Source organism: Chinchilla lanigera, unplaced genomic scaffold, assembly GCF_000276665.1.
Source record: "Chinchilla lanigera isolate Chin_1 unplaced genomic scaffold, ChiLan1.0 scaffold00015, whole genome shotgun sequence".
Classification (NCBI taxonomy): Eukaryota; Metazoa; Chordata; class Mammalia; order Rodentia; family Chinchillidae; genus Chinchilla; species Chinchilla lanigera.
In genome coordinates, this window is record NW_004955416.1 from 21115009 (window position 1) to 21139800 (window position 24792).

The following is a 24792-nucleotide window of genomic DNA, read 5'->3' on the forward strand; positions in this document are numbered from 1 at the left end:
AAACTGTCTTTGAAAATTGATGGAGAAATTAGATGCTTCTGTGACAAAGAACACCTGAGGAAATTCATGAACACCAAACCAGCACTCCAAAATGTGCTGAAGGGTATTCTAGAAAGAGATAACAAGGATTACAACTTCATGAACCCCAACAGAATGAAGCCACCAGGCAAGACAAGCAGTTAAACAGAGGGGCTATAAAAGGGAGCCAACAACAGGAAAATAACATGGCAAGAATTAGTCAATACATATCAGTTGTAAACGTCAATGTTAATGGTCTCAATTCACCAATCAAAAGAAACCAGATCCAACAATATGCTGCATACAAGAAATACATTTAATGAAAACAGATTCATAGACTGAAAGTCGAAGGATGGAAAACAATACTCCATGGGACAGGAACCCAGAAAAAAGCAGGGGTAGCTATTCTTTTTGCAGACAAAGTGGATTTCAAGCCAAGAGAGATTAAGAGAAACAAAAAAGATCACTGTATCCTTCTAAAGGGAACAATCCAAGAGGAAGAGATAACAGTCATAAATATAGATGCACCAAATACCAGTGCACCCAACTATATAAAACAAATATTACCAGGCATGAAAAATCAGATAAGCACTAGCACATGCCCTTATTTCCTGTAAAGGAACCAGAGGCACAGTGGTAATTGTTTTGTTTACAGAGAAATTTCAGGCATTGCCTCTCAGTTTTTTTCTAGGTATTTAATAACCCCTAGCTAGTAAATATTCCTTTATCTCCCTACAATTGAGAAATGAACTAGGTCTCTGAGATAATCTTGTTTGGTTTTAGGGAAGATACCTGTAGGTTGTGACCCAAGCCTTCTAAGATCTCAAGGAGTGAAAAAACACTCATTTTATCTAATAAGTATTAAAAACTAGACCATTGCCTGAACAGATTATTTAGTTCAGTGTTAGCTTTGTAACTGAAAAATAACTTCACAACTATTTCTTATTTTAAGATAAGGTCTTACGTAGTTCAGGTTGGTCTTGGACTCACTGTGTAGCTTAGGCTGGCATCTGACTCATGGCTGTCCTCCTGCCTCAGCTTCCCAAGTGTATTTCTTTAAACACATTCTAAAGCCTGAAAATACTATAATGGTTCTTAAATCAGTTTAAAACTGTTAATCAGCATCATATGTGGGTTTGTTAAAATTCAAAGGTTTAGGCCTTACCTGAAACCTCTTGAATCTGTAACACTATGCCTGGGGCCCGGCAGTCTTTATTAAGAATCCTTTCAGGTGTTCTGATGCATGCTAAAATTTGGGGACCATTGGTTTGAATGTATTACATCTTCAGTCTTGTCCTTGATATAGTAGTAAATCAAAAAGGAATTTGGGAAACTTAATAGCATTTTCTCCCTAGGAAAAAATGACTTGGAAAATAAATCCATATTTTCCCTTTTTATATGTTTTGTTACCAGAGATAAAGTAGGAATAAATAGTATGTAATGTAACTAAAATTTAAAAGAGCTAAAATAAATCTCTTCTAGTAGATCTCATGTATGCATGCTGTGCATTTCAGATAACCTGATTGCAGTTTGTCAGATGACTTCGCTAGAGGAATTCTTTTAGAAAAAAGTTACTTTATTTTGATTTTGATTGCAGAGAAAAATGGAAACGCGAGCCCTCAGAAGATGAACGGGAACAGGGCACCAGTGCGGAGAGTGAACCTGAGCAAAAAAAAGTGAAAACAAGAAGGCCTGTGCCCAAAAGGTGCTTTGTTGGCTTCAGAGTCCTTGCTCCTGGCTGAGCTTCGTTGGAAGGGTGAAGTCAGGCTGGAGCAAGCACCGTGCTAGAATTGGCTGTGCTTCTGGTTCTGGGTCCTGTGTTCAGTCGGTGTCAGCCTGCACTGTCACCAAATGGTCACTGGGTGTTCGCAAGGCAGTAGCTCTAACAGTGGATCTAAGTGCTTAAATTTCATAGCAGTCTAGTTCGTGCAATCGTGTTCCACTTTAGAAAATTTCCCTATGTGTTTGGCCAAGGTATGCATTCCTTCTTGGGAGATCTTTGTTTTGTTTTTGGCGGTTTTGGGGACTGAGGGCAGGGCATTCACCTGGAACTCTTATTTCCAGCCCTTTTTTATTTTTTATTTTAAGATAAGGGTCTCCCTAAATCAATGAGGTGCCTACCATGGACTCTTAGGTGACCTTATGGGTATATTCTTTGTACATCAAGAAAAAATGCAATTATTTCTTGTCCTTCACTCCACTTAAAATGGATACCAAGGCCAGGTGTGGCGGTACACACCTGTAATCCCAGCACTCGGGAGGCGGGAGGCAGGAGGATTGCGGGAGTTTGAGGCCAACCTGGGCTACATAGTGAGTTTGAGGCCAGTGTGAACTACGTAGTAACACTCTGTCTCAAAAAAAGAAGGCAAAACAAAAAATACCCACCAAAAAACAACAGATGCCAGCATTCTTTGTGTGTTTCTTTCCTTATTTTGGAAATTGTACCGTTGCCCAGAAATATCATTTTTCTTTTTTTGTGACCATATAGTAATATGTTTAGTTTCTAGATGGTGAATATGGAGAGTTTCTAGCCCCACTGTGATACCTTATTGTGCCTGTCTAGATGCTTTATCTGTATGATTCCTACAAGTAAAGTTGATACATTTTAAAATTTCAGCAAGTATTACTAAATTGCCCACCAAAGACATACGTACCCTCAGCAAGATATTGCATGTGCTTCTGGTATCAGGTGGTCCTGATTGAGAGTTGAGAATCACTTAACTCTCCTATAAACGATGGAAGATTTATCAGCATGGAATCACCTTTGTGTTGAAACTGCTGATGTCTAGTGAGGGGAAGTAGGAATATGCATTTTTTTTTTTTTTTTTTTTGCGGGGGAGGTGCTGGAAATCAAACTTAGGACCTTGAACTTGCCAGGCGGGGGCTGTGCCGCTGAGCTATATCACCGGCCCCCAGGAATATGCATTTTTAATGTTACTCAGATGAATCCTATTTATGTACTACTATTATATAGATTTGAAGTAGATCCCAAATGATAAAAACTTTGCCATTTTTTATTATTATTTTAGAACAGTGCCCAAACCTCGTGTTAAAAAGCAGCCGAAGATCCAGCGTGGAAAAAGAAAAAAGCAAGATTCTTCTGATGATGACGAGGAAGATGATGAAGCACCAAAAAGGCAGACTCGTCGGAGGGCGGCTAAAAATGTCAGGTGATTTGTGCTCCAGGAGTTCTTCCTTGGTGGGAGAGTAATAGTGATGTTGGTTAGAACTTAGTTCTGAGAAGGTGAAGATTATACATTTACTAAGCAATAGTAACAACCTGTGTCCTAAAGTATTCTTCAGAAATCTGGAATGTTTTTCAGTCTTTCTGGAAAAAGAATGGTGTTACGCCAACTGAAATTGGCAGTTGTAGCAATAGCTCATTTCAGACTGCTTCAAGTTCACGTCCTGTCTTAGTGGCATTATTTTAATTCTGTCATTCTTTGAGGAAAATGTTGGTATTGTATTGTCACTTTTGAATTCTTCTGAATCGTACAGATTTTTCTGAGGTTCAGTTCATGTATTGATACTTGGTTATAATAATTTTATGAAACAGTAATAGATTAAAACATTAACAGTAAGGTAGATATATTCAAAATTAATATTTTACTTGGTTGAAATTAAAAGATATTTAATTTTTTAATGTAGTGTATGAGGTTTCTTTTATCTACTTGGAAATGGCAAAACTGAGGTCTAGATATACTAATTACTTGTCCATTGTAGTTAATTAATAAGTGCAAACTAGGACTAGGCTTTAAATATGATGGTATACTAGCACATGTTCTTATAAACTGTACACCAAATTAGGTTAGGTTTTTCTCTTTTGGACTCCCAAACTTTGGTTATTAATGTATGGTAAAAGTTAATAGTTTATGTTTTATTACTAGGAAGTACATTTGTGAAAACTCCCAGTATTTTGGTAGTACTTAAATTTCATCATCTTGTTATTGGGAGACAAAGAGTTGAAACATTTAATCTTCCCTTTTGTTTGAAGGAGTAGTAATTTTTCCTTTCATTATTTTCTTTAATTGTAGTAGTTTCCTTCTTTACGCAGTATGAGCTGATACTAGAAAATGAAAAGGAAAATACATGTGTCCCAGTTTTTTATATCTTGCTTGCACAAATTAGTATAAAAATAGTGTTTTTAGTTTGAAATATTCGTTAGCCTTCTTGCACGTATGTGTGAACATGCATCAATACTTTAAATAGGGAAAAATATAGCACTGAGTCCACTGCATGGTGAATCTGCAAAACAGCATGTTGAAACCAAGAGTATAGTTCTTTATTTTGGTGATGCTATGTGTGGAAGTGTTTCATTCTCAAAGTGTGGTTTCTCATTGATTCAGCATTATTTCTTGCACAGTTATAAAGAAGATGATGACTTTGAAACTGACTCTGATGATCTCATTGAGATGACTGGAGAAGGAGTTGGTGAACAACAGGATAATGGTGAAACTATTGAAAAGATCTTAGATTCCAGATTGGGAAAGAAAGGAGGTATGTATATTTGGGGAGCAAAATACTTTTCAGATCTTCTCAGTAAGGCTCAGATTTTATGTATTTTAACTAAGGTGATGAATGTTAGTCAACACTTACTTGTTGTGAAAAGTACAACTCTGAACTAATTGTCATATTTCAAGAGCTGAGAAGACAGGAACGGATCCAATATTTCTTTGAGATTTTAAGTGACGCTAGTAAAGTGTTACTGTTTTATAAAACAGTGGTAGAATAGATTCTTGCTTATTAGATATTTGCTCATTAAGCAAGTATGGGTCTGGTTGTTTCTGAACAACCTGGTAAGAATATTGAACTGGTTAAATACATATCAGGATAATAGTTTTTAAAATGCAGTTGACACTGGACAAGGTGGGGCTTGCCTATAATGCTAGCACCTGGGAGGTGGATTACCATGAGTTTGAGGGCAGGCTGGTCTACACAGTGAGTTCAAGGCCACCGTGGACTGCATAGCAAGACCCTGTCTTAAACAAAACAAAACCAAAAACAACTGTGTTTAAGATATCTGACAACTTAGTTGCTTTAAAGTAACATCATAAAGAAAATACCAAAATAATACTTAATACCCTCTCTTTTTTGCCACCTATTTTAGCTTCATTTGAGATAAAAGTTAAGAAAACTTTGTGAGGGTGGGTAAGTGAGGGGAGATTTTTTTCCTTTTTTTTTACGTAGGGTTTCACTCTGGCCTTGAACTCATGATCCTCCTCCCTCAGCCAGGTAATGTATTGGGTTCGTAGGCATGAGCAGTGCTGTCTGGCAACCCAGGAGGGTACTTTGATTTTCTGTTCTCCAGCAGTACCTCCAAAGAGGGATTTGGTTGCTGAGTAATTAGAGATCAGAATATATGATGTTGCTGCTCTATTTTTATTATGTTTTGACGGAGGATTTTTTTATTTTTACCTGCAAATTTTGTACAGTGTTAAAATTGGGTTTTGAAAATACTTGAAATTCCTGAGTTCATACTGTGTTGTGAGTTTGTGCTTGTTTCAAGTCACAGTATTTGGTGGTTCATCCAAAAAGACTCTTTACAAAACTGCTTCTTTGGGAAGCTTTTCACTGTCTGGTTTTATATCTGCTCTTGAAAGCTTACTGAATTCTTCTGCAGCCACTGGAGCTTCTACTACAGTGTATGCTGTTGAAGCTAATGGAGACCCGAGTGGTGACTTTGACCCTGGGAAGGGTGAAGGTGAAACCCAGTACCTCGTCAAGTGGAAGGGGTGGTCTCACATCCACAGCACATGGGAGAGTGAAGAGTCCTTACAGCAGCAGAAAGTGAAGGGCCTCAAAAAGCTAGAGAACTTCAAAAAGAAAGAGGATGAAATCAAACAATGGTATATATTCCATCATGTGTTAAAGAGATCTGGTTAGCTTGAGAGAAGAGAAAGTTCTAAAATAATGCATGGAGAATACAGCTACTTAAGATCTTAGATTTTTCCTTGATCATCTGGACATGCAGCCTTGTGTAATTCTGTTTTATAAAATTATGAATAGAAGACATTATATTTTTGTATGGCTGCTAAGTTTTTAGAATTATTATGTAGCTCAGTGAACACTGTTCACACATCATCTGTTCAGCCCTCACAGCAAAGGTGTAAGAGGTGTAATGTTACCCTGTGTTGTGTATGGGAAGAGCGAGGCGCAGAGAAACGCAGGAAGAAACCCAGGACTTGAATTTTGGCACCTTGAGTCTGGAACCTGTTCTCTAAAGCACCTTGTTATTCTTCTGTGGGAAGCCTGGCATGGTTTAGGTGTGAAGAGTTGATCATTCTACAACTCTGGGTTATGTAAACTTAAAACTAATCTTGGTTTTAGGAGTTGACAGGTAAAACCTGTCAAGTGTGTTAAGGTTTTTTTAAAAAAAGTACTCAGGCTGAATTAAAAAGACTACTAAAGGGACAGATGGAAGTAAATAAGTTTCCTTTCCTGCCTTGGGTTTTTTCTCTAATATGGGTATGTAGATCTCCAAAATCTAATTGGTATATACTTTTTCCTTTGTCTTCTGTCAAGGTTAGGAAAAGTTTCTCCTGAAGATGTAGAGTATTTCAATTGCCAACAGGAGCTGGCCTCAGAGTTGAATAAACAGTATCAGATAGTAGAAAGAGTAATAGGTAAGTACATGGAAACTGAGATAGCCATGTTTAAGCCCAAAGAATAAACAATTTTGCTGTTAGGCGAATAGAAAGTAAGGAATGCATTTGGAGGTCTACATTTTGAGATTAAACAGATGGATAGATGTATTTTGAAGAAAAATCTAGGAAGATTTGCTTAAAAATTTGGGTGTGGGGGATAACAAAAAGGGGGTCAAAAATGATGGCAAGACTATTGGCTTGGAGATAGAAAGATATATAACAGTAGAGGTGCCGTTTAATAAAATGGAAAGATGAAGGAAGGATCTGATTTGGGGCATGGAACTCAAGAGCTTAGATTGATATTTAAAGGCTTTATTGACTTTAGTCATCTAAGGGGAGAGTATTTGGAAGACTAGAATATAGGTTAATTGGAGTTTAGAACTTTTAGTCTGGGTTAGAGGTTTAAAGTTGACTCTTTGGGGGTGGGTAGGTAGTGTTGAAAGCCTGCGATTTAATGAGGTCATCCAAAATAAAATATACATGGTGAGAAGATGAAGTCTGAGAGGGAGCACCCCCGTGTGTGTGAGTTTGAAAGAAGTTGTTGAAGGAGGTGGGGAAGGATCATCTGGTGACAAGAGGCGTGCTAAGGGAGACTGCCTGGCTGGAAGCCAGTGAGTTCCGCTGCTGCAGTGGAGGGAGTGCTGTTAGTTGGGATGATTGGTATGGCCTAGTGAAATGGACCTAGTGCAGCTCTAATTAGGGTGTGCTCAAGAGTTAGTGAAGGGGCCACCAAGTGAGTCATTGGAGGAATTTTATTTATTGATTGATTGATTGTCTTTTTTGAGACAGGGTCTTGCTATGCAGTTCAGGCTGGCCTTGAGCTCACTTTGTAGCCCAGGCTGGTCTCAAACTTGCAGTGATCCTCCTGCCTCAGCCTCCCGAGTGCTGGGATTACAGGTGTGTGCTGCCACGCCTGGCAGGAATTTTATTTTGAAAGGGAACAGAGAAATGAGGGTGATAGCCTGAGTGGGGGTGAGTGAGAAGTTCTTTGAGGTAGGGTTTCATTACACAGTCCAGGATGGCCTTAAACTTACTGTGTAGTAGCCTAGGTATCTTCAACCTCAAAATCTTGCTGCTTTAGCTGACCTGAGTACAACCATATATAGTACTAGCATGCCCAGCTGAGAATAAGACTTAAAGTTCTTTGTGGTGGTAGTGGGGATTGAACCCAGGGCTTTTACACTGAGCTATGTTCTTAGACCTTTTTTTAAAAAAATTTTGAGATCTTGCTAAGTTGACCATACTTGATTTGAACTTTCAAGTCCACCTGTCTTAACTTTCGAGAATGCTGGGGTTGTAGGCATGTACCACACTTGCTCCAAAAAAACTCCTTTTTGACATTTTTGATGTATCATACCATCATCCCTGAGCACTGGGCAGTTGGCAAAGCCCACCATCACCCTGCAAATCACAGCCTTATGCAAAGAGAAGGATTGAACCCAGGGAGTGCTGAGCTCCATATCCCTAACGCTTTTTATTCTTACTTAATTTCTGGACTCCAAGACTTGCTGCTTATGTAAACAATTTTTATTTTTTATCTGTACTGTATATTTTCTTTTTCTCTTTTTTCGGGGGGGCAGTACTGGTAGTTGAACCCAGGGCCTTCAGCCTCAGCAGGTTTTGTATTTTTTTATTTGAGACTTGGTTTTATTAACTTTCCCAGGCTACTGTTGAACTTGGAAATCTTGCCTCAGCCTCTCACAGTGTTGGGGTTGCAGGTATATGGCACAGGCTTGGCTACAAGGTATTTTTTTTTTAAGATCTGATAGAGTAAATTAATTTGTTCTTCCTGTCTTTTTATTTTTTTTCTCTTGTCCCTTCCTTTGTAGTAAATTATATTTGTATTTTTATTCATAAAACTTTTTGCTCAGTTTTTCTTGATATTGTTGTAGGGGCTGGTGATATACAGTAGCACAAGCACCTGCCTGGCAAGTGCAAGGTCCTGAGTTCAATTCCCACTACCAAAAAAAAAAATTCACAACTGGATATGGCTGTAATTTTTTTTGTCTTCTTTGCATTTGTCTAGCGGTAAAGACAAGCAAATCTACGTTGGGCCAAACAGATTTTCCAGGTGAGTAAGAGATATTGTTTATAAATGCTTAGCACATAATAGTACTTCTTTCTTTACAAATTGCTTACAGTTTTTGTCGCCTAGTATTTTATTGGTTATGCCTTTAACAGTTGTTGATCTGTGACTTTTACATGTGATACGATACAGCTCACAGCCGGAAGCCAGCACCTTCAAATGAACCTGAATATCTATGCAAATGGATGGGACTGCCCTATTCAGAGTGTAGCTGGGAAGATGAAGCTCTGATTGGAAAAAAATTCCACAACTGTATCGACAGCTTCCACAGTCGAAACAATTCAAAAACTATACCAACAAGAGAATGCAAGGTATAGTGATTGTTGGCTTTTGGTTTTTCAGGGAAAGGATGTACAAAGGATTAGTCACAGAGCTATTGAGATGAGAAAATATTACAAGAATAAAATGATTATTTCTATTTTGAAGTGAAAGAAGATTTAAATGTGACCTTAAAGAAAAATAATTATACTGAAAGGAGAGGATGAGTTGCAAGATGGCTGTCTTAGTTACTTTCCTTGTTGCTGAGTCAAACTACCTGATGCCCAAAGTTGGTTTATTTGGCTCAGTTTGTAGAGGTTTCAGTCCATAGTTGGCTTTCTTCAAGGCAGGGTCTGGTGGCAGGTGGACATCACAGAGGAGAAACTATTTATGGCAGGCAGAAGGCAGTAAGCAGCAAGTGACAAGCAGTGACACTAGCCCTCTTTCTGCCCCTTATATTTTATCCAGGCTGCTTACCCTTAGGCACTCACAGCCTTAGTGGGGTACCCTTAGTCCTTTCCAGAACTATGCCAAACCACTCAGTGTACTAATTTAGCAACCACACACCCTTAATCCCAGCATCACACACTTTAGATCCAGCCACCTCCAAAAGTCTCATCTGTGACTGCTTGAGGCTTTGTAGCATGGGGAGCATGGAGACACAAGCCAGAACAATGGCTTTTCTGACTTCACTGATTTTGTAATTCATAGAATTAGGTATATTAGGGTACTGTTTAAAGATTTGGGGCAGGTTTGGCAGGAGTGGGTAGATCTTTGGTGTTTGGGATGTGTGTGAGAAGTTAGTTTTTATTCACTGCCAGCTTTTCTTACGTAGGAGAGCTGTAACCCTCCAGACCTTAGCGGATACTCTGTTGGGCTCGTATTTCTCATGATAAGAGTATTTGTCTTCAGAGAAATGGTCCCTGAAAAAGGCTTATGTGGCCAAATAACTTTGTAATGGATTGTTCCTGAATACATTTCTCTTATAAATTCACATTATACTTTTCCTTCCGAAAAATCAAATTCACATATTTGGGGGCCTTAATGTGGGCGACTGCATCTAAGAGTTCATGAGTCCTATTGTAATTATAGGATCATAGGGTTACCTACTTAGCTGCATTAACTGCATTTAGGGTATGACAGACTTTCCTACAGATTTTTGGGATTTTTTTTGAGACTTTATTGCTTAAATACTTTTAAATTCTTGGTCATCCTGCCTTAGACTCCGAGGTTCTCTGATTACAGGCATGTACTGCCCTGCTGTACCTGTTGTGTACTTTTTAGAATAAGACAGCATAAAGATGACTGCTGCTGTATTGTAAGGATGATGCAAAAATCAAGGGCCCTTTCATGTTGTTCACAACCTTCTTTCAGGAAAGGAGCAAGGTTACTAAAACATTCTACTTCAGTATGAGCTCTAGGAATAGAGTACCAGAAAAGGGGAGCACAGTGGGGGTGGCGATTCATCTGTGCAATTTAAAGTTTCTGTGGTTTGGTATGGAGTGTATAAATTGTGGTAGGATTTTAATTTAGGAACAGAGAGAAGTTTTGGTTACCTGGGCTTTATTAACTTTTGTCTTTCAGGCCCTGAAGCAGAGACCACGATTTGTAGCTTTAAAAAAACAGCCCGCATATTTAGGAGGGGAAAATCTGGAGCTCCGCGATTATCAGCTAGAAGGTCTCAACTGGCTTGCTCATTCTTGGTGCAAGTAGGTCGAAAATGTGTTTGACGTTTTCTTTACTATTAGGCTTCTGTGTGGTCACTCTGATTACAGAGTGCTGGGCACCCTCAGGGGCCTTGAGAATTTAACAAGAAATACGCTGTATGTAAAATGTATAGAAACTTGGGTGCGTTTGAGAGTTCTGGAAGTATCCTCATTCTCCCTTCAGGCACTTTGTTCTTTTCTGTACTTTTCCTGTAAAACTGCTTATTCTGTGGAATACAATGTGGTGTTCTTCCTTGATGAATTAAATGTCTTATTTTTCTTGCCAGTTAAGTTGCCTTTAACCTATGTATTACTTTTAGGCTTCTTTGGCTCACTAAGTATATATTATACATGTGCAAATCACCAACACCACTTATTTATTCTCAGTGGCTGTATTTTTTTTTTTTTTTTTGGTCTTTTTGAGGAAGGGTCTTGCTATGCAGTTCAGCCTGACCTTGAGCTCACTTTGTAGCCCAGGCTGGTCTCAAACTCACAGTGATCCTCCTGCCTCAGCCTCTAGGGTGCTGGGATTACAGGCATGTGCCACCACGCCTGGCTCAGTGGCCCTATTTTAAAGAAACTTTTAATCATGTTTGCAATCTTATGTCATACCAGATCCATCCCCATCTTCCTACCAGGTTGGCTACTTTTTATTCTCTAAACATACTTCCCTGTATCTATTTTTTTCAGTTTTTTTTTTTATTTCGTATGTTGGACATTTTCTTTTTCTATTAATATCCTCTTGAGATCGAGCTAATTTTTTTAGAGTAGTGTTTCAGAAACTATAGTCAAAGGACTATCTGCTTTTGAGTCTTCAAAGGTGCTTGTTAAAAATAAAGACTCCTGTGCTCTATACCAAATACTTCCATTCCATAGGTCTAGGGTGAGGTTCTAGAAATCTGATGTGCAATCTGTCTCTTGTAGACTGGTATATTTAGTACGAAGCTCTGTGTACCGCGGCGGGTCCAGGGAATAGTGGAGGTAGCTTTAAGGGACCTTGTGGCTGCAGTAGCATGGGATGGATAACTTGAACAAAGCCCATGACTGGCAGGCTGTAGGATTCAGCAGCAGCCATGATAACCAGTCTACTCATGTTTTCTGGTGGGACCCAAGGTTACACGCTGTACACAGCTATAATAAGACTTGCCTTCTGTTAGAGGGGTGATCCTGGGGGAGAAAATATAATTTAGAGCCCTATACGCAGAGTGAAGAACATAGTCTGGTCGGGCTGTTACAGTGATCTGAATCTGGTGTTTACTTACAGATCTCTTGTCATCCACTATATGTGACTTCTAGTTACTTCCTTATGTGGAAGACTTAAATAACTGCAGAGAAGGATACATGTGTTTGAGATTCATACTCATGCTGTTCTGTGCTGTCATTCATTGTAGAGCATTGATGGTAGTACAGTTTATGCATGTACTCATTTTTGATGAGCTAATGATTGTTTTGTTTTGACTTTTTCTGCAGAAGTAACAGTGTAATCCTTGCTGATGAAATGGGCCTAGGAAAGACCATCCAGACCATATCATTCCTCTCCTACCTGTTCCACCAACACCAGCTGTATGGACCTTTTCTTATAGTCGTCCCTTTATCCACCCTCACCTCATGGCAGAGGGAGTTTGAAATCTGGGCACCAGAAATAAACGTAGTGGTTTACATAGGTGACCTGATGAGCAGAAATACGGTGTGTAAACAAAAAACTTGGGATAGAATCTATGTTATAAATGTTTTGGAAATTGATCTAAAGTCTTTTGTAGAATTATCAGTAAAGTCTCTAGTAAAACTATTCTGACATTATTCTGTGTCCCCCAAAGTAGGAGTTTTATATGTAATAAAAATGTATCAGCTATTCTTTCAAAATATGATTACTATTTAAAGAAAAGGAACAGCAGTAGATGAGTGGGATTCTTGCTTCACTAGATTGCAGAACTGTTTTTCCTCACTCCTGTTAGTGCTCCTAAGACTACTTTGTGTAAAGATTATAAAATGGAGTTAATACCTTGTGGAAAGTTAATACTGTTGCTACTTAAACACAGAGAGATTACTGAAAATAATTTGAGTTCTTAGAGTTTGTTGCCTAGTTTCTTGAAGTGAAGTAGCTTAGCTTACAAGAAGGAAATAAAAACAAAGGAAAGTAGTACCTTTCGAAGGCTACAAAAATGAGAATTATTTGTCTGTTACCGAACTTTCATAGTAGATACCTTGAATTTAGTGTACATGCTATAACTCTATATTTGTTTAGCAAATCCTCTTTTGAGTAATGACTGACTTTTTAAAAAAGTGTCCACAATGTACCAAGCCTTTCTGTTGAGTACTTTTATGTATGTTGCCTATAACCTTCATGACAGTCTTCAAAGTTGATGTTAGACTCGTTTTGTTTGCAATATTAGAGATTGAGCAGGCCCTTGTACATATTAGGCATGTGCTCTAACACCGAACTACATCCCCAGGCTTTTAAGGTTGATTGTAATCTTCCCAAACCAGGGTAGCTAGGATAAAACTGGAGTTGGAGAACATAGGTGTATGTGATCCAGAGCTTTGGTTTTTTACCAGCGTATGTAGAAGTTTTCCTGGGAGATAGCTTTATAGTAAGTGCAAGTCATCAGAAATCCTCAGACATTTTTGGTATATGCTAAAAAATATATTTCCTCATGCTTTCAAATTTATTTTTATTAAAACTATTCATTAAAATTAATTCAGTTCCAAGTGTGGTAGCACATGCTTCTAACCCCAGAATTTGAGTGGCTGAGGCATGAGGATCACCACAGGTGTTAGTCCAGGTTGGGCCACACAGTGAGTTTAAGGTCAGCCTAGATTACAAAGCAAGACTATTACCTCAACAGCAATAAAAATCTACAGAACTCTAGCCCTTTTCATTACCCTAGTTATGCATTTCTAGGAATAATAGTAGTTAGCTTTGTTTATTTATTAGTCATTAAAAGAAGGGGGAAAAGCCCATAATCCTAGCACTCTGGAGGCTCGAGGTAGGAAGATTTGAGTTCAAGGCCAGCTTGAGCTATGTAGTGAGCCCTTTGTTCAGAGAGAGATTGATTTCTAGATATGCAAAACAGCGTCCAAAGCAGAAGGCAAACGAAGAAAATCAGTTGAAAAATTGTTGAGTCAGAGACAGTTTCTTGTGGTCCCCAGTACTCCTTTGCTTTGGTCTTACTTGGTTGCTTCTTGCAGGCACTGTCTTATCTCTGAGTTTTGGTATATGTACTGCCAAAGTGAGCACTTGAGCTCTGATGAACTATTTTCCTTGCTTATTTTCTGGGTATACTTAAGTGTGGCTGTGTTAGTTTTATATTCCTTTACAATGACATTTTTAATTATATTTTTATCCTATAAGTCCGTTTTCCTTTTTTCTTGGTGAGCACATCTCTGTTTTGAAATTTCACACCCAGTCTGAGGTTAGGACTTGTTTTGCTTTCTTAAGAAAATTTTAGGGGGGCTGGGGATTTAGCTCAGCGGCAAAGCGCCTGCCTGGCAAGTGCAAGGTCGTGAGTTCGGTTCCCGGTACCGGAAAAAAACCAAAAAAAAAAAAAAAAAAAAAAGAAAATTTTAGGGATTTGGGAGACCCTTTTTAGTTCAAGTCACCAGGGATTAGTTGATTGATAAATGCACTTTCTTGGTCAAATGTGTCTTTGGGTCAGTTTGTTTGAATTCTGACAGTGATGTTTTTATTACTTATTGAACTATATTTTAGCTCTTCCTATATACTTTTGCTACAAGCCATTTCAGAATGTGTAAACTATTCATTAAATTCTAATCAGATTTATTTTTTATTTGGTATGTTTCTATTGCATCTATCACAAGACTTGTATGATATGAGCAGACAGAAGTAGGAATTACGTCTTAATTACATTTTCTCTTACAGATACGGGAGTACGAGTGGATTCATTCCCAAACCAAAAGGCTGAAGTTCAATGCACTTATAACAACATACGAGATTCTTTTAAAAGACAAGGTGTGTAGTTCATTAAATAAAAGACCAAATCATGTCCACTGTGACTTTTTCAAATAGTGAGGGTTGTGCCTTCCACTTGCCATGTTATTTTTCTTACTTTGTTTAAAAAAAGCACATGAACAAACAGATTCCTCAAGGAATGTGGAGGCTAGAACTCAAAAACAAAGCTTTACAACTGGAAAGGAACTTAGATTGCCTTGACCAGTTGAATCAGGGTGGAGGCAAGTAACCATCTGGGATGATCATCACTGGGAACTGGGCTTGCATGCCCTCTTGGGTGTTCACCATTCTGTCATTGTTGAAGCCTTACTGTATGCCGGTTGATGTGCATGGTCTCAAGGAAAAATTAAGCTCTTTAAGCACACCGTTTCTAAGTTTATCTGGTGATAATAAGTGCAAACAAGTGTAATTTGGTGGCTCTTTTGTGCCTCAGGGTACAGACAAAAAAAATTTAAAGGCCCTTTTTTTTTTTTTTTTTTTTTGCTCAGCTTACCAATGTTTGTGTTTTTCAGGGCAGGGGCATGCAATAATAGCTGGTTTAAGAGACCAGCTCCTTTGTGTAGATGCTAATCTGGAATAAACAGAAGAAACCTAATAAGTATGTTAATTCAGTAAAGAATAAATATGCCTCTTTATACCTCTGTGATGGTATTTGTGCAAAGATAATTAACTCTTGAAAGCACTTTGGGTTCCTTCTGACCTGGTGGCTCGTTCTGTTTTGTTTTCACTTTAGACTGTGCTGGGCAGTATTAACTGGGCCTTTCTGGGAGTGGATGAAGCCCATCGGTTGAAGAATGATGACTCTTTATTGTATAAAACTCTGATTGATTTCAAGTCCAACCATAGGCTCCTGATTACGGGCACCCCTCTTCAGAATTCCCTCAAGGAGCTCTGGTCCTTGCTGCACTTTATTATGCCGGAGAAGTAAGCTCCTTCCTGTGTATTTCAAAAGATGCTAGAATGTCTGAAATGCCAGTGAATTTTTTTTTTTTTTTTAATGTTCTAAGTAGACCTCAGGGAAAACAGATGGACTGGTTTGGGGAAAGAAAACAATAAATTGAGGAAGAAATAGTAGAATAAAGTCATTCATAATAAATAGTAAAAGACACAGAAATGAGCTTATTGAGGAGGAAAGCATATTATCTACCAAAATTTTGATTATTAAAGACATTTAGGAAATAATTGTTAGGTAGGAAGCATCATTTTTACTCTTGTTACAGGGTAATCAATATAATTGAGATGAAGTGAGTTATATAATTTGATAATCATTTACAAATCTTTAGATACATGTTTTGGAAAACAGCAGCATCAGCTTCTTTGGTCCTATTCAAATTAAACTATGGAATGCCTTTTAGAAGGATTTTTATAGAGGAGATAATACTCCCATTTCATAAAACTTAGAATTATATGATACCTAGGTTGAAATCTGTGTTTTTTTGTCCCCCACAGCTCCTTCCTTCTCTGAGCAAAACTAGAGGGTTTAATCTCTATGGGAAGGGGAGGGTTGTTCTGCCACTTAAAGTAAAATCTAAATTTACCAATTGGGCAGACCCTGCTCAGTCTGACCCCTTGGCAAGACTTCAACTTGGACCACATGTTCCATTACTCATTATGCTTTAGATATCTGCTGTCTTCCTGTCTCTTACGTGCCAGGCGTTACTCTTCTCTGTCTTGTGACTTGGATTTCAGTAATGGCCAATGATGTTGAATATACTTTCATTTCAGTAGCTATTAATGTATGATTAGTAAAGTGTCTATTCAAATCTTTGCTGTTTCAAAAATTGGATTTTTTATTATGAATTGAGGAGTGTATTTTTTTTAAAATAAAGTTTTCCAGGTAGACATGCATTTTCAGTATATGGTTAGCAACTTGTCCTGCTCTTTGGCATGTTTTTTTCATTTTCTTCTTTTTTTTTTTAATCAGGAATTGAACTCAGGACCTCACACTTGCCAGGCAGGCACTGGGCCACTGAGCTATATCCCTGGCCCTTTTTTATTTTCATTTTCTTAATCTGTCTTTTGAAGAGCAAGTTTTTAACTTTGATGAAGTATAATTTATCAATTTCTTTTTATTGTGCTTTGGACAATATCTAAGATAGATTTGCCTAAGCCAAGGTCACAAAGACATTTTTATTTGTAGAAGTTGTAGCTCTTACACCAGGGCTCTGTTCTGTTTTTGCTGTTGCAGAGGGCTTTGGGGAATTTCTTCTCCCATCAGTTGTTGAATATATTTTACCTGTTGAGTTGCCTTGATTTTTATTGATTATGAAGTATAGCCATAAATTTGTTTTATTATTATTATTATTTTTTTAGATAAGGTCTTACTGTGTAGTTTGGACTGGCCTTGAACTCATAGCAATCCTCCTGCTTCAGCCTCTTGAATGTTGGGATTATGTGCATATGCTGCCACGCCTGGTAGCCATACATTTAATGACGTTTCTAGGCAGTTTTTGTCTCATTAATGCATATTTTTGTCTTTATGCCATTATCATACTATCTTGATTAAATTTAGTTTTATTCTATTTTTTAAAATGGAGAAGGATAAATTTTGGTTTTACTCTTTTTCAAAAAGCTTTACATTTCTATACATTTTTTGGGATTACTTTTTAGACTTCTGTATCCTTTTTGGGGGAAAGAAAAACCTGTAATTTTGATAGACATTGTGTTGAATTATATATCAATTAAAGGAGAATTAGTAATTAATAATATTTAGCCTTCTAATCCACAATTATTGAAAAATTTCTCCATGTATTTAGGTCTTCTATACTTTTTTTGAAATAGTGTTTAGTAGTTTTTAGTGTGTTTTGCATTTTGTAAAAATTTATTTCTACTGTTTTTAATTCTGATTATATTTTAGGTGAAATTGTTTCCTTAATATAATTTCATATTATTCTAGAGTATAGCATAGTAATGGTGAACCTTTTAGAGCTTCTAATGATAACAAATAGCCAGCTGCAGCATGTGTACCATAGGTTCGCCACTACTGATACGGAGCTTCAGTTTTGTATGTTAATCTTGTATTTTGCAGACTTCATAAATATTTTGTTTTCACTTTTTCATGTGTTTTAATATTTTCTATATATCATCATATTTTGTGCATGTACAGTACAGCCTGCTATTGCTTTTCACTCTGGTTACTTTTTAATACTTTCTTGGGTTATTGATCGATAACTAACCCACAACCTGCAGACCAACTTTCCTTGGTTTATTGTATTGGCTAAACCTCCATGCTGGGTAGAATTGGTGGAAACAGGATGTTTAGTATAGATTGTTTTGTTTTGTTTTTTTGAGACAGGGTCTCACTGTATAGCCAGGCTGGACTGGAACTTGTAATCCTCCTGCCTTTGCCTCCAGGCTGCTGAGATTAGAGGGATGTACCATCATGCACCACTAGTACGGAGTTTTTTAGATACCTTTTATCATGTTTTCTTCTATTTTAATTTTTGAGAGCTTTAATAATGAATGGGCATTGGTTTTTTTTTTTTTTTTTGTCTGTTTTGAGACAGGGTCTCACTATGCAGTTCAGACTGGCCGTGAGCTCACTTTGTAACCTAGGCTGGTCTCAAACTTGCAACAATCTTCCTGCCTCAACCTCCTGAGTGCTGGGACCACAGGCGTGCACCACCACACCTGATGGGCATTGGTTTTTGTAGATTCTTTTTTGAGTCTGTTGTGATAACAAATGTCCTTTATTTTACCTATATGATAGAAGGTATATTAGTTGTTGGTTAGATGGTCCACCAGACTTTCATGTGTAGCATAAATGTAATTTGTTCATGATGTTCAGTCTATTTTATGTATTCCAGGGTTCAATGAACATGTTGGAAAATACTTACACTTCTGTGTTTTCGAGGGTTTTTAGTGGGAGGATGTCTCTCTGTGTGTATTTCTGTGTGTGTGAGAAAAAGTGGGTATGAATATGAATAGATAATAGGAAAAGATCCTGTGGTTTTATCAGGGTCATAGAATGGACTGGAAAATGTGCCTTTGTTGTCTGAAAGTGTTCTAAGTTTGGTGGATTTTTTTTTGTTAAATATTTGTTTGAATTCACAAGTATAGTCATTTGAACCTTCAGTTTTTTTTTGTGGGGAAATTTTTTAATGACCTACTTCAAGTTATAGGTTATTCAAATTTTTTATGTGTTTTCCACTCAGTCTTGTTAACTTACGTCTTTCATGGAGTTTGCCCATTGCCTCTAACTTTCTGACTGTTTACACTGTATTCCCTTCTAATCTTTTTAACTTTCAAAGGATCAGTAGTGGTCAAATTCTTTTTGGTTTTGGTATTTTTGTAATTTCTTTTTCTTGGTAAATTCTAGTTGAAGTTTTATAAATTTTATTGGTATTTTCAAAGAACCAATCTTGGTTTAAATCTGTTTAATTTCTTATTTCCTTTATTTCTGTTCTCATCTATTATTTTCTTCCTTGGATCCTTCTCATTGCATTTTCTTTTTTCCTTAAGATGCAGCTTGATTATTGATATAAGAGCTTTTCTCTAAACTAGGTATTTAAATGTGTAAGTGTACTATCCTTACACACTCCTTTAGCTGCATCCTACAGATGTTGATATCTTAGTTTTCTTTTTTTGTTTGTTTTTGTTTTTCTTCCAGTGTCAGGAATCGAACTCATGACCTTGCGCTTGCCAGGCAGGCACTGTGGTGCTGAGCTAAATCCCCAGCCCCAATATCTTAGTTTTCATTCAGTTTCATCTATTTTCTAATTTCTCTTGTGTTTCTCCCTGAATGCATGGGTTTTTTACATGTGTGTTATTTAATTGCTATGTATTTGGGGATCTTCCAAATGTTTTGTAATAGAATACTATTTCAATTTTGTCTTAGAATACTTACTTTAAGTGAGTTTTTTTGGCTTACTACATATCCTGCTATGTTTTTTATTTGGAGAACGTTAAGCGTGCACTTGCATAATGTGTATTTTGTTGCATACAGTGTTTTGTAAATGTCCTTAACTCAGCTTTGTTATTCATGTCTTTTTTTTTTTTTGCTTCTTATCTAGTTCTACCAAGTATTGAAAGTGAAATATTTTAATTTTTAAATGTAATTGTTGATTGTTTCAGTTTTTCCTTCATGTATTTTGGGTTCTACAACTGTTATATGCTCATGGTGTATTGACCTTTTTATCATTATGAAATATCTTACCTTCTAGTAAATTTTTACTCCTTTATTATTACAGCTTATTTTTATTATAGCTCTTCATCTGTCATGGTTACTGCCTGTTACTACTGCTTGCATAGTACACTGTTTCCCATCATTTTCTTTTCAACCTATTTCTTTCTTTGGGTTTAAATGTCATTGGATGTGCCTTTTTTATACAGACCATCAGTTTGTGCCTTTTGATGGGAGTATTTAATCTATTTATCTTTAATATAACTAATGATATGGTTAGATCAGTTTCTCCCATTTTGCTGTTTGTTTCCTTTATGTCTTACATCTTTTTTGTTCCTACTACTAGGTTTTTTTTGTTTTTTTTTTTTTTCCTTTCTAATACAGACTTTGGCCAGGCGTGGTGGCGCACGCCTGTAATCCCAGCACTCGAGAGGCTGAGGCAGGAGGATCGTTGTGAGTTTGAGGCCATCCTGGGCTACAAAGTGAGCTCAAGGCCTGCCTGAACTGCATAGCGAGACCCTGTCTCAAAACAACCAAAAAAAAAAAAGACTAAGACAGACTTTGTAGTCTAGGGTGGCCTTGAACTCCTGTTTGTTCTGCCTTAGCCTCTGTAGTGCTGGGATTATAGGTATATGAAACCCCCTAACCTATTTCTTCTTACTGCCTTCTTTTGTTTTGGCAAATATTTTTTGTGTGCCCTTTGATTTTTCTGTTCATTAATAGTTTCATTATTTTAGAATTATTTTCATACTGTTTTCTCTAGAGATTATGCCTCTGAACTTACCATAGTCTTTTTCATGTTAGTAATGTCTCAATTCTGGCAAAATACAACTTAGTTCTGCTGTAATTCCATTTTTACCTCTCTCTGTATTTTATAAATCTCACAATACATTGATTTAATTGTTTTATAGGGGCTTGTCTTTTAAGGAATCTTAGAAAATTGAACAACATGTTTATGCTGTCTTCTGTTATTTCCAATGATCTTCGTTTCTTCCTGTGGATTTAGACTGCCATTGAGTGTCACTTTCTTTTAGCCCAAAGAGTTTCCTTTAGTATTTCTTGTAGGGCAGATCTACTAGCAGCGGGTTGATTTCTTTGTCTGTGGCTATTCTGTTTTTACCATTACTTGTGAAGGATAGTTGAAGACTTCAGAAGGTGGGTAGAGAAACTTGACTGTGCTGTCCTCCCTGTAGCTGTGACGAGAAGTGGATTAAGCACCCTGCCTTCTCGCTTTCCCTCTCTCCTTACTTCGTGTGTTTCTGGGAGAAGGGCCCCTCCTGCATCCCTTCTTCCCCTGTCTTCTCTTAGCCCAAAGTTGCTCACAGGATGTAGTGGGAACATACATGTTTGCTTGTGTAGAGATAGGATGAGGAGTATACTGGCTGCAGAGGTGGATGGTAGGCATTTTGGCTCATAGTTTTTGTCTGCTGTTGAGCAGATGTCACATTCCACCCAGCATTTTAGAGGAAAATTACAGATTCTGCTTTCATAATTGTAGAGGGGTTTTGAATTACTTTCTCTCTTAGATATGATTATTCAAATAGTGTCCTCCAAAGTTTTCTTCATGGTCAGTCGAATCATTTATTGAATCATACATTAGAGTTAGGCATGCGGAGTTTATTTTCTTGATTAGAGAAAATCTTTATTTCTTGAAAATTGTGTTTTTAAAACACTGAGGTAACATTAATGTTGTAAAGTTCTTAAGGTCTGAAAAATTAAAAAACCTGTTTCTGTTTTTGTGAGACAGCTGTTAAGTACAGAAGTCCATAATGGGATATATGTAAAAATAATGCATCTCTTTGTATGGTATGTTACTGCACATTCATTACACTGCCTTACACCTTTTGTACGTGTAAATTTGTATCTTTTGAAGAGGATAGCACATTTTCCTTAAAGATTGTGATAGTAAATATTTTGGGGTTGGAGGCTGAGTCTTTATCACAACTATTCATCTCTGTTCTTAGAGAGATAACAGCCACAGACATTTCATAAAATGTGGGTCAGTGTGTGTATCTCAAGAAATGGTGCCTCAGATTAACTCCTTTAATTCAGTATTACAGTAGGCAGTGAACGTAATTGTTCCCTAAACGAGCAGGAAGTAAGTCTTGTAGCTAGGGGCTGGGGATTTAGCTCAGTGGCACAGTGCCTGCCTGGCAAGCGCGACATCATGAGATCGATTCCCGGTACCAGGAAAAAAAAAATCTTGTAACTAAAGTATACATTTGACTTTTCAAATTAGTATGGTTATAATTATGTTACGTAACTTAAATGGGCTTCTTGAAATTGCCTTCTGAGTATTTAGAAATAGTCGGATGCACTTCAGACATTTTGTGTGGGAGGTGTCATCCCCATTATTGGTACAGTTCACTTCACGTTCTTCCTTTCAATCCTTTTATTTGCTTTAATCCCTCCTTTATTTTATGTTCTTAGAATATTTACCTTAGGTTTATCAGACTATATTCCCTATGAAGATTTTGGGTCTGTATCATTTATTTACTTCCTTGAAGATGCTTGTTTCAGGCATTACCAGGCATCCCTAAGGCTGGTGCTGATCCACTTTGCCATACTTGATGAAGTGCTTGCTCATTTTTGAGTGGAGAAATGGCAGTGGACTGTTGAGGCCTTTTGTCCATTATTAGGTTTGGCATGTATTCACTGGCTTTTAATTTTGCCAGAGCATATGCTTTGAGTCTTGCATAGGTCTAGGCAGTAGTGGTCCTGCGAGGTTTTCAGCCTCATACTTGACAGAGCTCGGCAGAGCAGGGCCACTGGTGTTAGAGCACCCCAGTGCAGTTAGAGCTTCCTGGTCTTTCCTCGGCTAGTGAACAGTGTGTCCCTCCTATAGAGCTTCTCTCTGTGCACAGAACTCAGTTTTGTTAAGGGCTTCATTGGCTTTGTAGCAGCAAAGACAAAGCCATATTTCCTAATCTGCATGTATTCAAATTTCTCTCATTTTTTATTTTTGAATGTAATCTTATAATGTCCCGTTCTGGACTTTTACCATAGATCTTTTAGTGAATGGAGTGTGGTTGAATTAAGATTTATACATGAAAATCTGTAGAGTTTAGATAGAAATATTATGAGTAATATGTTTATAAGTCCACTGATTAAATTCATACCCCCAAGTTCTAGAAAAGTTGGATCACTTACTGAATTTCTTGTTTGGGTTATAGTCTTATTTACTGTCATTATAATATATTAACTTTTTAGTGTGTGAAGTGAAGAGTATTGTTGGACGTTATACTATATAACTTTTACCACAGAGCAGAGACAGTTGAATAATACTGCCACTAATATTCTTTTACTCCTAAGTTTTATTTCCCCAAGCAATTAGAGATTGTTAAGATGTAGTTTATGGGGCTGGGTGTGGTGGCATGTGCCTGTAATCCCAGCACACTGGAGGCTGAGGCAAGAGGAGTGCTTCAGGCCAGCTTGAACTACATAGTGAGTTCAAGGCCAGCCTGCAATACATAGTGAGACCTTATTTCAATAAGTATGCTGGGGGGGATTTATGATATTTTTTTGCAGAACATTTGATAAGAATAACTTTCCTTACACTAATTGCATGGTGTACTGAAATATTTTATAAATGGATTCAGTTGGAGACTTGGAAACCTGCTGTAATCCAGTATAGACTGATGATATTGATTCAGTTGATTGTCCCTGTTCTGTTTGTCCTCCTCTTTTATTCAAGAGCCTAGTGATAGATAAGTTTTGTCTTTCCTTGTGGGAAAAAGGTCATTTTTCTGCACATATTTTTCCCCCATTTAATTCTTTGTAAAAGATAACTTAGGTTTTTTTTTTTTGATAATTTAGTTTTAAAAAATAATTTTTTTCTGTGTAACTCAGCAGCACTATGCCTGTTTTGTGCCTAGGTTTGAGTTCTGGGAAGACTTCGAAGAAGACCATGGAAAAGGGAGAGAGAATGGCTACCAGAGTCTTCACAAGGTGCTGGAGCCTTTCCTTCTCCGGAGAGTCAAAAAAGACGTTGAGAAGTCCCTTCCTGCCAAAGTGGAGCAGATCCTCAGGGTAGAGATGTCGGCCCTTCAGAAACAGTATTACAAGTGAGTTTGTTCTTGTCATGAAACCAGAGGGAATTGCCACCACTGCTGTAAAGCCATTAGATAATGCATAAATAATCTTTTTTTTGGGGGGTGAAGCCTCAACACTGAAGTTTGTAACTGGTCAGAAAAAATGAGTTTTATTGTTCTTATGATTGAGTTTTATTGTTCTTTTTTATTTGTATGAGAATTTACACACAATTTTCATTATTAGGTGGTCTAAAGTACCCTTTTAATTCTTAGTGCTAACGCCCCTCTCAGTAAGCAAACATCTGCTTATTTGTGAGTGTGTCTTTTCTGCCTTTCAGTCAGTCATTGCTTAGTCTTCTGCCGTGCTCCCGGCTGGCACTCAGCTCCTGTGAGTATGAAGCTGAGTGGAGCACGTCCCTGCCAGGGCCTTACTGTGTGACAGGAGAGACAGACCAGGGGCAGGAGGTGCTTAACAAGGGCGGCGGTGCAGGGGCCTGTGAAAGTTCAGAAAAAGAAGTGCTCACTGTGCTGCAGGGTGAATATTCGTTCGTTTCTCTCTGGCATTCCAACGGTACAGTTGAAATGCAGGTTATATCATTGGTTTAGGTTTGCAATTTTAAAATCAAGCTGGGCTGGATCACTGATGTGTGCCACTGTATCTAGCCCTCATTTAATTAATTTTTTTTTTTTTATTTTGAAAACATTCACAAATGTACAAGAACAGAATAGTCTGTATGTACTCAGCCATAATCTGCCTTTGACAGTTACTGACTCATGGCCATAATTTGTTTATATATTTTCTTGAATCCCACTTCCCACCAATTGTATTGAAATTTATCCTGTGTACATATCATAGATGTTTTAGTGTATATCTCAAAAGATAAGGACTTTAATTTGCTAATAATAATAATACTATTATCACACCTAAAAAAAATTCTCTACAGTTTTTATTTTGGG

The 24792-nt window shown here is 37.5% G+C and overlaps 1 protein-coding gene across 1 annotated transcript in view; it reads left to right on the forward strand.

Annotated features, from left to right (window-relative positions):
- Positions 1 to 24792, forward strand: part of Chd2 (chromodomain helicase DNA binding protein 2) — a 124752-nt gene that overhangs the window by 29439 nt on the left and 70521 nt on the right. The window contains exons 6-17 of the mRNA XM_005381599.2: positions 1616 to 1723; positions 3048 to 3188; positions 4382 to 4515; positions 5639 to 5864; positions 6541 to 6641; positions 8689 to 8733; positions 8881 to 9059; positions 10591 to 10715; positions 12183 to 12399; positions 14593 to 14682; positions 15416 to 15606; positions 23680 to 23868. Coding sequence (XP_005381656.1) covers positions 1616 to 1723; positions 3048 to 3188; positions 4382 to 4515; positions 5639 to 5864; positions 6541 to 6641; positions 8689 to 8733; positions 8881 to 9059; positions 10591 to 10715; positions 12183 to 12399; positions 14593 to 14682; positions 15416 to 15606; positions 23680 to 23868 — 1746 coding nt within the window. The remainder of the gene's footprint in view (positions 1 to 1615; positions 1724 to 3047; positions 3189 to 4381; positions 4516 to 5638; positions 5865 to 6540; positions 6642 to 8688; positions 8734 to 8880; positions 9060 to 10590; positions 10716 to 12182; positions 12400 to 14592; positions 14683 to 15415; positions 15607 to 23679; positions 23869 to 24792) is intronic.